This window comes from Amia ocellicauda, chromosome 17 (genome assembly GCF_036373705.1).
Source record: "Amia ocellicauda isolate fAmiCal2 chromosome 17, fAmiCal2.hap1, whole genome shotgun sequence".
Lineage (NCBI taxonomy): Eukaryota > Metazoa > Chordata > Actinopteri > Amiiformes > Amiidae > Amia > Amia ocellicauda.
Genome location: NC_089866.1, coordinates 7251327 through 7266234, shown reverse-complemented (window position 1 = coordinate 7266234; position 14908 = coordinate 7251327). Strand labels below are relative to the sequence as shown.

Here is a 14908-nt window from a genome sequence, read left to right as displayed (position 1 = left end):
ACGTCAGAATATTTCTAGGAGACCTCGTGGTCCCTTCCGTTAAGGCAGAAAAGCTTTAAGCCAAGAGATCCCGGGGCTTCGAAGCGCGCTCCACCACCAATCGCCACGGCTTCACTGGAGTCACGTGTTCACGTCACAATGCCAAGCGTGGGCCGGGCGCACGGAGACTGACGGCACAATGTGCAGTAGGTTGACAGGGAGAGAGTGTAGAAAACCGTAAATTAGCAATTGTGTAACCGGTTCCTGGAACGGGATTCTAGCCGTACTTAACTGTATCTGGATGGAAAGCAATTTATGCTTCAGACAGTGAAAACTAGTTTTGCTGAAGAAGTTGTCCTCTCCAGTGACCTTTGTATTAGTGACTTTAAATATGCAGCAGGATTTAAGGTACCTATAAATACTTCCTAATTGTCAAATGATATGTATAAAGGTGGTCAAAGCCAAATATTGTTATAGCCCTTTTTCTGAATACTGTTATAAAGTGCATGTGTGTACAGAGTATGTATGTATGTCCGTGTGTATGTGTGTGTGTATATTGTTCTTTATTTATTACCATTGTATTAACAAAACAGCCTGAGAAATCGAAAGTTAAATTGAATTACCCCAGTGTCTGTGCTGCTGCTGTGTTGTGTATAGACTTGCAGTTGATAAATACATACTGATGAGGTCATAAATACTTAGGTGCAAAAGGTTAATGTAGTGTGAAAGACTGAGGGACTCTGCCTCCAACCTGCTATATCATAATGATACATTAGCTCCTCTCAGTATGAATGGGAAAGACTGACTGCAGATTGTAAAGTGAAGTGCTTGCTAACTAATGACCATCCTGCATCAGGTTTATATATGTATATGCTATGCGAGGAGGCACTGATTTACATTTTGCCGTTTTAATTTCATTTTGGTTGAAAGATCTAAAATACAGCCAGCAAATAAAATCTAATAACTGAACATAACTTAGACACATCACTTCTTCATAAACATACATTTATAACTAAACAGACAAGTGATTTGTGCCATATCATCTCACGGGAATTTGAAAATGTCGAATATCCTTTAGGATGGTTGGAACAGCCCTGCTTTTATGTATCATTTATTTATTTTAGACCCGTATGTCTTGCTGGGAAATATGAGGTGTTAGTGTCGACTACAACTGAGGTCCCCAGAACAACATCCTGCTGAGATAAACACGATCATCTAATCAAAGTCAAAGCATTCTGAGTGTATCTGGAGTGAGAGTCTCTCTCTCTCTCTCTCTCTCTCTCTCTCTCTCTCTCTCAGACAGTTCTCTGCAAAACTCACATGCAACTCAGCTGTGAATAAATGGGAATACTGTTACAAGTCTAAAAGGGATAGTCAATACATTTTGTAAAATATAATACATTGAATAAACACTGTGTATCGGATAGTATACATACAAAACTGTAATTATATATTTCATGGTTTAATATAGATATTTCTGACAAGGTTCTGGTCAAATTTGCTAAGTTCATATGTTATATATTAATATAGTACCTTTATAGCAGCTATAAAGGCAGGTGGCAAGTTGTCTGAAAGCAAATTCCTAGTACCAATACATTATGCATGTTTAGCCTACAGCATCCTCCCTGTAAAGCACTGGCTCAAAAGGGAGCAGCCATTCCTTTTGGAAACAAAAAATATTGAAGTGTGCCATATTTTACAGTACAGTAAAAATATGATATTGCTAAGAGAATATAAATCATAACTTACTGCCCCAGTTATTAGGTTGTGAAATAAATCTTAGCAGAGAGAAAACAGAACTAGCCTGGAAAGAGTCCACAAGTGTAATTGTTACTTAAAATATTTGTATATATATATATGTATCATTTTTTTATAATTTAGTTTTGGCATCAAAGTAAACAGACTGACTCGGCAGATATGTCTGTCAATGTAGAAGTGTGCCAGTAAGATGACAGATTTCAAAGTGGTAACATTGTTCAGTTTTTGTTCTAATGTCCAGTTCTAACCCTTTTTTACTATTATAAATAAATAAATAAAGCCAGCCCATGTGATTCTTTTGTAATGACTAGCCCTTTGAAGAAGTGAGGGTGAGTAGGGAGACAGAATCAAACCTCGAAGTACAAGTGCCTTTTCACTGTGTGTCACCTTTCATTTTCCCCATTAGCTCCAGCAGGCCGTTCTCTCGCAGCATGGGATCAATCTCTTTCAAACTCCACTCAGCAGTGGGTTGTGTCAACACTGCTCTAGTCAAAACGCACTTCCTGTAAAGTACATTGAGACACTTCACAGGCACTCCTATCAGATCACAGAGGCCCTGACTGTCCTCGTGGAGTGGCCTTTATGTTGTTAAGAGGTGACGTATTGTGTGGCTCCGCAGCTGAGCTGTGTGCCTGGGCTACAGGCAGAGGGTTGGTGCTGTGATTTAACCTATAGTTAACCTGTTTCAGACAATTGTTGCAGTCTCGTCTCATCTTATTTTTTAGCAGTGAAGTGTCTGCCATTCATTTAATTTTGATAATGGCCACAGCAGAGCAGAATTTAGCCTTGAACAGAGCCCGGAAAGCTGAAAAACTGTTCCTGGCCTCTTCGAAAGTAGGCTTGTGAAAAATGGTATAACAGTATGTACAAAAGGGGGAAGGGGGAATATATATATATATCAACAAGAACTGCTGGTTTGAATCCCCATTGAGTAGGGCTGAGTTTCTGCAAGGGGCACACAAGGAGGGCTGGAATTGGACAAAATACTTGGGTGGATTCATTTCAAAATCACAAGCAGACGGCTGCTGAGAAGGTGCCAGATAGAGTCAGGCTGAGACTGGCTTTGGTGTTCCTGGTTCAGCTCAGCTAACTGGGCAGCGCAGTCTTACCCGCCCACCACAGGGTGCTGGAATGATGCTAAAACTGGTGGAAGCCTGTTGGTTCGAGCCGGGTATTCTGTGGTGATTGTGGCTCATGTTATGTACTTACGGGGCATCTTGGTCTGGGCACCTCTCTGCTGGGTTTCAGAGCAGAAGGCTCACCACAATTGGCGATATATATATTGGGTAACTATATTCATTGAAAAAGGAAATTGGTGTCTCAGTGTTTTGCTGCTTGTATGGATGCTTTCTTTTTCACGATGCTTTGTTGATCAAGGTAACTCGAGATTATAGACTAAATAAATTACAACGTTTCTTAGCTCTAAATTCTTCTCAGACCACAGGGTGGAATTGCTGCTAGCTATTTCATAAGCTGTGCCACCAATGAGTTTTCTTGATGCCCACATGGTAGGAAAAAAAAGTCATTTCCTGCCTCATCCACCCCACTGCAGTATTAGACCAGAATCTGGCATGTTTCCAGAACTGCAGGCTTCAGTCTGTAAAGAAAAAATAGAAACTCTCTCCAACAAAGTATCCACTTTACTTCTTCCCATCATAAAAGCGTATATTGCTTTATTTGACGTTTCACCGCAGAGAAACTACAGCTGATGACTAAAGCTAAATTAAGACACTCCCCTTGCAATCGTCAGCGTGTCAGAAATCTTTGGGTTATTCTGGCTCTCTAGTTATATGCATTTAGTGGGCGTATTTCAAGTGTCATTTAAGTTAATAAAAACGTAAATGGATTCCATAAATGAAAAATAGTTTCAGCAAATCAAGTGTTTATCAAAGTTATACTACCATCGGTTTCCTGTTAAAATGTGATGTCATCGTTGCTGGAGTTGTGGATATTAGCTTTCAGATTTGTTTACCCTTATTTGTTATTATCTGTTATGGAAACGGTATCCACAATCCTTTTTTTTTAATTATTTTTTCAGTTTAATCAGTCATATATTTTTAACTTATTTTCTTTTTTTTAGTGCTGGGTTATCTGAATGCACAGCGTTCTTGTATTTCAGCCGCTGCTTATTTGTGCAGCTGCAGTCTACAATACTGCTGCCAGTGGAGTATTTCAGGACCCAATGTAGTCCCTGGCCAAGAAACAAATAGCACCACTGCCTGCGCCGGGGTTGTGTTAATGAACCCTAGAAAAAAAAGGGCAATAATTGAGGACTCTGCCTATGTATTATTTACCTCCTACTACCTTTACCTCAATTTAGTTTCACTCAGCCAAAAGTGGGAAAACAAACTATTAACCAGGGATTAGTAATATGATTCACCGCATGTGTAGTCTGTCATACCTTGTTTTTTTAATTTCATAAGCCACAGAAAGTGGGCTTAATTTCAGGCAGGAAAACACTGTTCAAAGGTGTAGGAATTTGCTTCAGTGACTAAGCATTTGGCTGTCTTCCCTTTTGGCTGAGTAATCTGCAAGAAGAGGGAAGCAGGTATTTTAATTGAATCCTGATACCAGTCCCTAATATGAAGTAAAAACTGTAAGCAAATAAATAAAAAAGTCTATTCTTTCCCTTTCACAATATCCTGTATCATTGCATTCATCAAATACTGAAATAAATTAACAGTATAGTGCATACATAGTTACATGTTAAAAGTTACATTATACAAACACTAAATCGTTTTGAATAATATTCTGTATACAATGTAATCATATTTAAAATGACGGTGCAGTACTATCCATAAGTACCTAACAAATTCCAAAAGGGTTGGTATGTCTGATTGTTTTGTCTTAAGGCATCATAGGAGAAAACATTGCGCTTGATCTGTCTCCCTAGAAGCTGCTTACTGGCCTTCGAGTCGTCAGATTTACTGAGCTTGTTGAAAGACGGTAGATTGTTTTGTTGACGTGTTTTAATTGAATGTCTGGTGTCGGCAGAGAACAACCACAATACAGTTACACAGCGTGAACGCTAAACTCTTCAGTGAGAGTGTGCAAGTGTACACACTGTTTGTTTCAGTTGGACACTTTCCCAGAATTGCTTGAAGGAGGAATGGAAAAAATTATCTAACCTGGTAACTAGGTTAACAAGGCTTTTTGGCACGACTCCATTGTTCTTCGTGGCACATTTTTTTGGTGTGTGTTACTTTCAAGTCCCGCTCCTCAGTATGATACCGGGACTTACATCAGTGTGGCGTTTTTTATGACAGAATTGCTGTTAATTAATCAGGTTACCCTCTCTGTAATGGGGATATCTGCCTGGCTTCACTTTCTCTTTCTCTTTCTCTCTCTCCTTCTCTCTATCCCCTCCCCCAGCCTCTGTCTCTCCTTGGTAAGTTCATGGTGAAAACAATATCTAAGGCACATAAAGGGAGGGGACCCTCCGAGTATCCAGTTGATAGGATTGGTGTTGCTCATGAGGATGTTTTCTCTGCCATATGGAAGCACTTCTCGAAGCGTTTTCACTCCAGTGCCCGTGCTTATGCACACAGAGAGTGGATGGCAGTCGTTTCACTGTTTGCCTGTTAGAACACAGCGTGAGATCAATGAATGGTAAACACTGATAATTGCAGTGTCCACAGTCAGTGTGAAATTGATTAGGATCGGAAGACTGATCCAAATTCCAACAAAGCGCAGTCGTCTTAAGCTTGCAGTTTCTTGCCTCTCATTTCTATTGATAATCTGTTTGTTTTTCAACTTTTTAACACCTGGGTGTAGCAGTATAAAAAAACAGTCAATTGGGAAACAGCGTCACCCTCTCAGTTGATCCAGTTTTGCATCTGACTTCTTTTGATTTGATGATATTTGACCACATATGTGATATTTGTGGACAGTAGAATTGTCAGAATGTCAGTTTAAGTCACTAAATCAGAAAGACACCTTCTGTAAATATCCTGTGAATATCTGTACCACATTAGATGAAGATAATGAGTTTGAGTTGTCCTCCTACTTTAGTGTTTTTGTTTTTTTAAGATGCCTTCAATCTGCTTTAGTATCCAGATATGCAAAGTTTGATTTGATGCTACACTCGCTACTCAATCCAAGGCTTGTAAGGGCCTTGAAAAGGAGAGCTATTGTGTGAGAACACAGTTGAATTGTTCCTCTTGTTTACCACATCTTTGCCTATTGATCTGTCCAGAAGGCACTGCATGAAAGCAAATAGATGGGCTGGTAACTGATCTTAATCAATTAATTGATCCATCACTCTGACCCTGCATATGCAGAGTGATGTGACATCTTTAAGGTCCTACTTTGGCTGTCAGTAAGTGACACGATTGTTAGTTTACTTTACACTGTTGAAGCATTATCGCTCCAGTGATAACAGTTTTGTTTTTGTTTTATGTTCAAAACATTTATTTCTGATATTATAGATTTCGCTTTCTTTTTGGAACAATAATTGCTTTTCACAATCATATAAGTCAATCTTGGGTTCTTTGACAGTGTTTTGTTCTGTTTGTTCCTGTGGTATATAATTACTGTCCCAGAGGTCTGCATACATAGCATATATGGATAGTACATATATACACTGCTGGGTGAAGGCCTCCCAAGATTCACAAGTTTCCACTTGCATTGATCTATAGCTTCCCTTTTCCATATCATGCCTGCAAAATGTATAGTTTAATCTTCCCATCTTTCATGTAGTCGTCTTCTAGTTATTTTATAGTTATTCTATATCCATTAGATATCATACCCCCATGATATAGATATAGATACGCTTCTCGGCTGTGAAACTTTAATATTTCTTTACATATCTATCTATCTATTTATCTATCTATCTGTCTAGTAAGCTTGATTTACAAACACATCATGGGCAAAAGCCACCTAATTGTTTAAACTGCATCCAGTTTATTTTAAAGCATTCCTCACGTGGGTCATTGTACATTTCTTTCTTTCTTTGGAGATGTTGAAAAAACTGTAAACAACTAAAAATACCAAAATTAAAGCATCTTCTTCCTGGCGTTCTTTGATGTAAAAAACAAACCCAAAAAAACCTAAAACATAAAAGACTCAGGTATTTCACTGTTTCATGACACAAGAAAAAAAAGACTGGTGCACATTTCAGAGGCTTTCCAAGTGTAAAAATAGCTATGGGCTCACTTGAGTACTGAAGCACACCTCCCTGTTGGCTACCCAACTACCCGGAACAAAAACCAAACAGCAAACACACAAGAAACAGAGCCCACATCAGAGCTCCCAGCCAGCACCGGGGCTGGACAATGCAGTGTGCGCTGCTCTGTGACCCTCTGCCGCACACACGCTTGCTCCTGGGCTGCCTTCCAAACACGGCACACGGCACCCGGCACAGCAAGCTCCTAGCTGTCAGTCATGCATGGAGAGAGGAGAGAAAAGAGTCAAATTTACATGAAAAAATACAAGCTGAAAGAAAACTGGACTTGGCGTGTGTGAGAATATATATCTGTACATGAAGAAAACATGTTTGAGGATTGCGAAATCGAAGATTGCATTTTGTTTCTGTAATCGTGGTTCCTATAATCAGATCACACTGCTGTTGTCTCGTATGCCATATAACTATTCATTTGTACGCCCACCGGAAGAACCCCAGGCACTGGTGGCACTGATTTCAGTGGGTTTCAGTCATCCCTGCTGGAATCAAGAGGCTTTTTTAAGCTTCGAGAGGCGAAGGAGCACAAATGAACATGCAGGGAGGACGCGGTCGTTCAGTGCACAAAGCGGTTTTGTCAATGAAACATCACAGAGTGTGCTCAGCCCATATTATATTGACAACTTGAGCAAATAATGCCTGCCAGGAAATCCCTGTCTTTCCCCGGCTGTGATTCACACAGAAGTAAAGAGCACCTGGACAAATTACACTACTGTTTATGTGTTACTGTGGACTTGAGATCGGCTCCATGTCTTCACATTCCTAAGGAGAAAATTGTGCGAGGCAATCTTCTTTTCACTTTATATTTCAGTGTATTTCAACTTAGAGATTTATCTGACAAACCCTTATCACTTGTTGGTTCCAAAAAGAAATAACTATAAACATTTGTGTGGCTCTTTGGTATCAAACAGAAGAAGAAAGTAGTTTTTTGTAATCATACTTTGCTTTGTTGATAGGTTCCCAGTATCCTTTCTCAGAAGGTGATGTCCTGGGATAGGTTCTCTGGTTAATCTTTCTATGGTTAAATCCCATTTATACTACAGACCTTTTGATATTTATTTTTACTAGTTAAGGTGTTCTTTGAAGTTGTTTGGTATAATACATTCCTTTTCTATTGAAATGTACTATAAATAATATATATCATCCTTCCTGTTCAACACAAGGCAGTTTGCCATTAGATTGAGCCATTTAAGTTTAAGTCCCTGTGGAAGGGTTGCTTTTGACACTGACATTTAAGGAAAAATAAGGAGAAGAAAGACACAAAGAGATGGAGAGAGAAACAGGAACTTGGTTCACTTTCACCGATCTATTTCAGTTTACCTTAAAAATCATTGATAGTATTTATAACCATTAATAATATGTATTAAACTTCATAATATGTGCATTTTTGCATGAAGTGGGTTTATTAGCTGAACGCAGTGCAGTAGGAGTGCACATTGCACACTCGTTTTTCTCCACCTTGTCTAATCTCCAAAAACATCAAGTATTAGAGTCGTGAGGCAAATAGTAATCCATGTTATTGGCCTCCACTTTCCTTTTCATCCACATGAGAAATGTCTTTGGAAACATACAATGATGGTCTGTTTGGCTCTTCCTTCCTCTATGAATTTACTTGATGATCTTGATTCTGGGTTAATTAAAGGCCAGCTTGTCCAGCAGTGCTGCAGTGCTACTGCTTACCAGCCTGAATCCGTTTGGCGCTCTTCTCATGCAATCTCTGCATCACCTCTGTCCAATTCAGCTGGTGGCAAGAGTGTCAGAACGGTGTTTCTATACCTGGATAAAAATCAGATCCCGATTAAGATATAGCACTTCTTTTTAAGCACTAGTATCCTTGGAAGAACAGGCATATATGGAATTGAACTTCTGAGAAATAATAAAATCAGGCAAAAACAGATAACACAATTTCATCAATCATTTAAACGATTTAATGTATTGAGTATTTCCATAACTGATTAAATCAACAGCTGGTACAAGATGCCCTTTTTTCCACAAAAAGGTTTGCAGTTGATAAGATTATTCTAAACAAAGTGGAGAGGCCAACATGCCGATTCAATCAGTCTCAATATTGTTCTCTTAGAGAAACAAACAACAGCAAGAAAAACACACAAGAAAAGTACCACAGTATTGCCAAAGGATGTAGTATATAATCATTTCATTATTAGGTGGCTTATCCCTCAGTTTCTACATTTGTGTCAAAAAAGAAAGATGGTCCCTACTGTACTTTTATCTGTATCCTGGCAACTGCAGTTTTCACATTTAGAAAACATAAGCATCCCACACCCACGCACAACAGTACAGTAATACGATTACACCGAACCATACATTTGCAGGAGCAAGGATTTTAAACTCACACGTATTCTGCACAAATCATGCTAGAGATCCCTGACATGAACCAAGGAATGAAAAACACAATCCATCATTGTTAGTAATATATATATATTTTTTTAAATATGACCCCATCATCTGTTGAATATTTATGCTTGAATTTCAGTCACATTTGCAACAAGCTTTTCACATTACTTAGCAGTGCAAAAATCCTTTTCTAAAATGTATTAGTCATATATTAATTATTATTATTATTATTATTATTATTATTATTATTATTATTATTTTTATTATCATGGAGTCTCCTAGAACAATACAAATGCTTTACTAAGTTCCTGCAATCCTTTTCTTAAGATGACCTTTTCATAATGTAGATAAATGACATGTCAGTCCCTGGGCTCTTGATCTGATATCATAATTACAAGCATAGTCTGATGCAACAATCAATACAGTTGTGAAAATGTAATCCCTGTAAGCCAGCTGTAATTTTATACATATTACAGTCTAAGTAGTGATTTATTTGTATTGTATTTTGTTTGTTGTTTTACTTTCTTTCGGAAAAAGACGAAGGAAAATTAAAATGTTGTTTTCCAGAACATCAAGGGGTTTTCACAGGACTTTGTTTAAAGGAAGTGCAGGACTCGGGAATGTCGCTAGCTTTTGTGCCTTCGACGCTTATTGAGAATCTGTTGTCCTTGTCAAATAGATGAGAAGTAGAACAGACACCACTCCTATCGAACAGATGTCTGTGAGGGAACAATAGCTATCCAGCAGGAGAACTTCATTGCTGACTGACTGTTCTTGCCTGCGAACAACCTGACAATGTTCGGCCTCATGTTGTGTCCTCAGATTCTAATATCAATATGTATATAACAGATTGGTATAATTTAGATTGTTTAAAGTTGGTTTTTTTTAAGGGTTTTGGAACAAACTGGGCTGCAGTTAATGTACAGCCTTGACAGCTCTGGAGAGCTCAGATAAACTGGTTTTCAGCTAAGCTCTCAGAGGTATATTTAATACATAACAATCACCACAGATACACAGACCAATCGCGCCGCAAAGCAAATGTCCCTATCTGTCTGAGCCGCTGTGGTAATGGCATCTATTGTCCTTCATGGTTATGTTTAGAAGCATTGCGAGGCATCAGCCCTTTCAATCCGAGACCAGCAATGTTGTCCAATCATGTGGCTTACTATATCGTGTGGTCGGAAGCTCGGAAGCGTTCACTATGGCAGTAATAACCATAAGAGAGAGAATACAAATATGGGGGCATGCAGTTGTTAACCAGAGGAGATCTGCTGCAGTCCTGATGTAACCAAGTCAGTCTCATTCTTTGTCGTTCGATAAATTAAATTCCACCATCACCTGATTTTGTATCCTCGGTCTCCTTATATTTTTTTCTGTGAAACGCTAAAGGATCTGTTTCAACTGACCTGTGCTCCACTGCCACAGAAATATATTGTTTATAGGTTTATTACATTTCTCTGCTGTGCCTTCCACCCCCCGCCCCCATATTGTGCAACTGATTAATAAAGAGGTAGGATATTGCTTGGACTGCTTAGTTAAGTTGTAAATGAATCAATATCAATCCATTAATAGCATGATTGATCACTAAGGGTAGTCTACAGGTTGGTCAATTAATTGATTGTCTGTGAATATCATTATTCGTGTCTTGTAGCTTGTAACTGATAGGGGGAAAAAGTGTTGAGTGTTGAAGGTTTTAAGCAGTTTCACCTTGAGTTGGAGGCAGAATCTAAACTTGCATGGTTATCATGGTCTTGAAATAAGAAAAATCTTTGTCAAGTGTGTTTGCAGTGGTGGTATTGTGGTGTATACTCACGTTTTAATTATGCAGTATACAGTATGACCTGTCATTGAAAAATGGAACAGAGCCTGCAGAATGTGTTAAAAATACACGACTTTAATGTGTTTAAGTGTTTGTATATAGTGCAGTACATGTGATAATACAGATGGCAATATTCTATATGTATATATTTATAGCATATAATAATAATAATCAAGTGGTTGTTAGATGCTGATTTATACATGTTTTGGTGTCTTGGTGGTGAAGCTTTTTCAAGCATTTTTACTTGTGGTTTTGGATGTAGGTGACCATTTTGTCGAAGATATTTATTTAAAATGTGAAAATATATGGCAAGTCTAAGAAAGATTTGTAAACAGAGAGTGCAGGAAGTTTTGCTTCGAGAAATTGAAGAGAATATGTGACTGCAGAGGAATCACAAACATTGTGCCCATGGGCTTCTGTTATATAAGTCACCAACTTCAACATGATTAATTAACTGGTATCCACTGTTATCAAAAACACCCACGGTGCTTTCTCAAAAGTGTTATTTGGCTAAATATGATAAATTTAATTTTCAGCACCATTGACATAATGCTATTAATAATTTAATGTGCTTTAATCATAATCCTTATAATTCATAATTAGATTTATTTAAATGGATAAATCCTGTTGTGCTGCATTCCATATGGAACAAATCTTCTTTCAAATTGAATTAACCACAAAAAAGGAAGAATTAAAAACTTTCAATCATTACAACACTTGTTAATTATCGTAGACATACAACAATTATTTCAAAGCCATCATGCATCAATAGGTGTTATATTGTTGCTGTCTTTGTTGAATAAAATAGGTAATTGAGCATCACCTTTCCATCTTAATCCAGAGAACTGATTGCCTTATCTCAGGTTTCCGGTATTTTCTGTACCTGACTAGAGGGAGGCAGATTATACTATATACTACTAGTCTGTAAGATGTGTGCTGTCTCTCATTTAAAAAACAAAAACATTGTTTTGTGTCATTTTATAACATGGATTGAATTAATATTATTAAAAAGGCCTCGGTGCACTCAAATTCAAATGCCCTTCCCCATATTTTTTGTCAGATACATGTGTTTGTTCTTGAATGGTTGTCCTTTTATTTGTACGAGTCACACTGAACAAGCCACTGGAGGGAAGAAAGTAGTTTCAGTGAAATTATTTAATACCACTCAGCCTTTTCCAAAGAAACAAATGAAGACAAACTAGCTCACGCAGGGAAGGTGGTTTTGGTTGCATGTGTTCCACTTTCATCCTTCCCTGTTCAGTTGCACTTGTTTCACAAGTTAGCAAAAACAATTTTGCAAATGCCGTGCATGTCAAACCACTGCCACGTCTGAGGAAACATCAAGGACAGATCTACAGGCTAATGATGGGCATGATCACAGAAGATACCTTGACAGATTGTTGTTGTCAGTCTTCAAGTGTAACTTTTCATAACTCAGCAGCTCCTCTTATTATGTTGAAAGGCAACCTTTTAAGCTGCTGATCTGTGCAAAGTTATGCGAAACTAATTAGTGGATTTGTCCCTTGAACAAACGTACAAGATGGAGTGTATGCCAGCAGATCACGTGACTGTAAAAGGTGATGGTATATAAACATGACGCTAGAGTTACATAACTGTCTTGATATACATACACACACACTTTTGTTATGCCACTCCACTATTTTCCTTGTACCAGAGCTAGCCGTAGTGCATAAATTGGATTCTAAACATCTACACCATTACACTGTTACCCTTCAAGGAGGAATAAAGAGTTATTTGAGAGGAAATCTTATTATAATTGGATTTGATATTTAAAAGCAACAGCATTACTAAGTAAGTCTTTGGGGGGCAATTCTTGCTTGTTAGTTTGTCCATTTTGCCAGATGCAATAGAGGACTAGTTGTAACAAAATCCACTAGAAAGAGAATGTCTTCTTGCTTTTTTTTTTTCAGGGAGGTTTTCTTGTAAAAAGTCATTTTAACAGGATTACGTGTCAGTAGAATCTTTGTTGTTGGTTCTAAATCTATGGCAGCCAGACACCTGCCACTGGGGTGTCCTGTTCCCTGTGAGCCGCTGACCCGACGTGACCCCCACAGCTCCAGCGCCGGCACGGGAGGAAATCTTATATCGAAGGTGGCCGATGGGCACACCTTCCTTACATTCCTCTTGCTCTCCTTCTTATCAGCAGACAGACGATGCAGCACAGACTGACGGCCAGCAACAGACACAGTCCTCCGAAAACACAGATAACAAGACGCAGCCCAAGCGGCTCCACGTCTCCAATATCCCCTTCAGATTCAGAGATCCAGACCTCAGGCAAATGTTTGGCGTAAGTACTCGAATAACATTTGCACTTATTGTATTAGATATATATATATATATATATATATTTGTTTCTTAATTGTAAATTAAGTGATTCTTCTGTGTTCACAGTGTGTTTCTGGTGTGCATGTCATTTATATTTTAGCAATGCTAGATCAAATGGCAGAATCTTTATTTTAATGTGGGCACACTGTTCCTACGCAGTGATTGGACAATTATAATTCTACCCAGAGGCTCACTGGTCATGGCAATTTGTGTATTTACTGGCAGTGTTGACTGTTTCGAATCACAGCGCTGGGCCAATTGGAGCTCAAACACTATTCAGTTGCACCTTGTTTTGATTACGTCAAAACAGATGCCCAAGTAAATAAAATTTCATAGAGCAAATGGCACTATGCTTTCTCCCTCCATTTTGCTCCTGTCAAAAATATGAGAGTATATTGAATGGCTTGTAAAACTGTATATTAGTTGTTCTTAAGTCAGTAGTCATTTTATTAGACTGCCTTGTAAAAGTTGAATGCTGTATGGTACCTTGATGTGTATGTATGGGCAAAATTTTCCTTTTAGACTATATTTACATTTGATTAATTAACAAGACCCGCTTTGCATGTATTGCTTAGAAACTAGGAATTTATAATTGTGTTTCTTATCTGACATTATTTTAATGTTCCAATGATCCTAGCATAGTGCCTGTCTGAAACAGAAGTGTGTGTGATTGACATGGGCTTGAGTGTCTTGAGTTATCTTGCTGTAATCTCTTTGGGAAATGAATTTCTCAGTGGGATTTGATTTAAAGTAAAATGCTAATGATAATAATTGTTTTTGTTTATTTTTTTGCAGCAATTTGGTAAAATCTTAGATGTTGAAATCATTTTTAATGAGCGGGGATCTAAGGTAAGCAACCCATGTCTTTCTCCTGCATGTTTATTCATATATAGTACTGTTTAGAAATTATGGCAATGATGAAGCAAGAAAAAGTGAATTTTGTAAATACTGAAAGAAAATATTTTACCGGGACAGAAAATGTCCTTCAAACAAAGTTACATATTTCAAAGCAGGTAATTAAATTGGCTGGATTTTCTTAGAATTAACTTATCTTCAAATAGTAAATTTGTGTGAAAGAAAACTATACACAGATGTATTCTTTTTTTACTCTAAAGTTAAGAATCAGAATTAAACTATTTATTTAACTTTTTAGTTCATGTACATTGAAACCAAATAATTTAACTATTAAATTAAAATGTAGATAAAATAATTCAGTCTTTCTTTCTTCATATCTCTCATGCAAGATTTTAACTATTTGAGAGCCGATCCTTCTAAATTTAGAGTTGCTTTTTAGTTTTTTAACTACTGTGGTATTGATGTAGCACAATTAAAGTAAACTTTGTATCATCTGTCAAAATAAAATAGTTTTCATACACAGTTTTCTAGTTGTTTAAAATATAGCAACATGTGCATTTACATTTTAAACTGTACATAAGAACATATTATCTAATACTGTGCATATTTACTGACAT

General features: G+C 37.7%; 1 protein-coding gene across 24 annotated transcripts in view; it reads left to right on the top strand.

The window, feature by feature from the left end:
• Positions 1-14908, top strand: part of rbfox1 (RNA binding fox-1 homolog 1) — a 636526-nt gene that overhangs the window by 573063 nt on the left and 48555 nt on the right. For 21 of the 24 annotated variants that reach the window (XM_066689841.1, XM_066689843.1, XM_066689825.1 and 18 more), the window contains 2 exons: positions 13255-13398; positions 14232-14285. In XM_066689841.1, the coding sequence (XP_066545938.1) occupies positions 13255-13398; positions 14232-14285 (198 nt within the window). The remainder of the gene's footprint in view (positions 1-13254; positions 13399-14231; positions 14286-14908) is intronic. The other 3 variants (XM_066689842.1, XM_066689832.1, XM_066689822.1) reach the window with 1 other exon arrangement.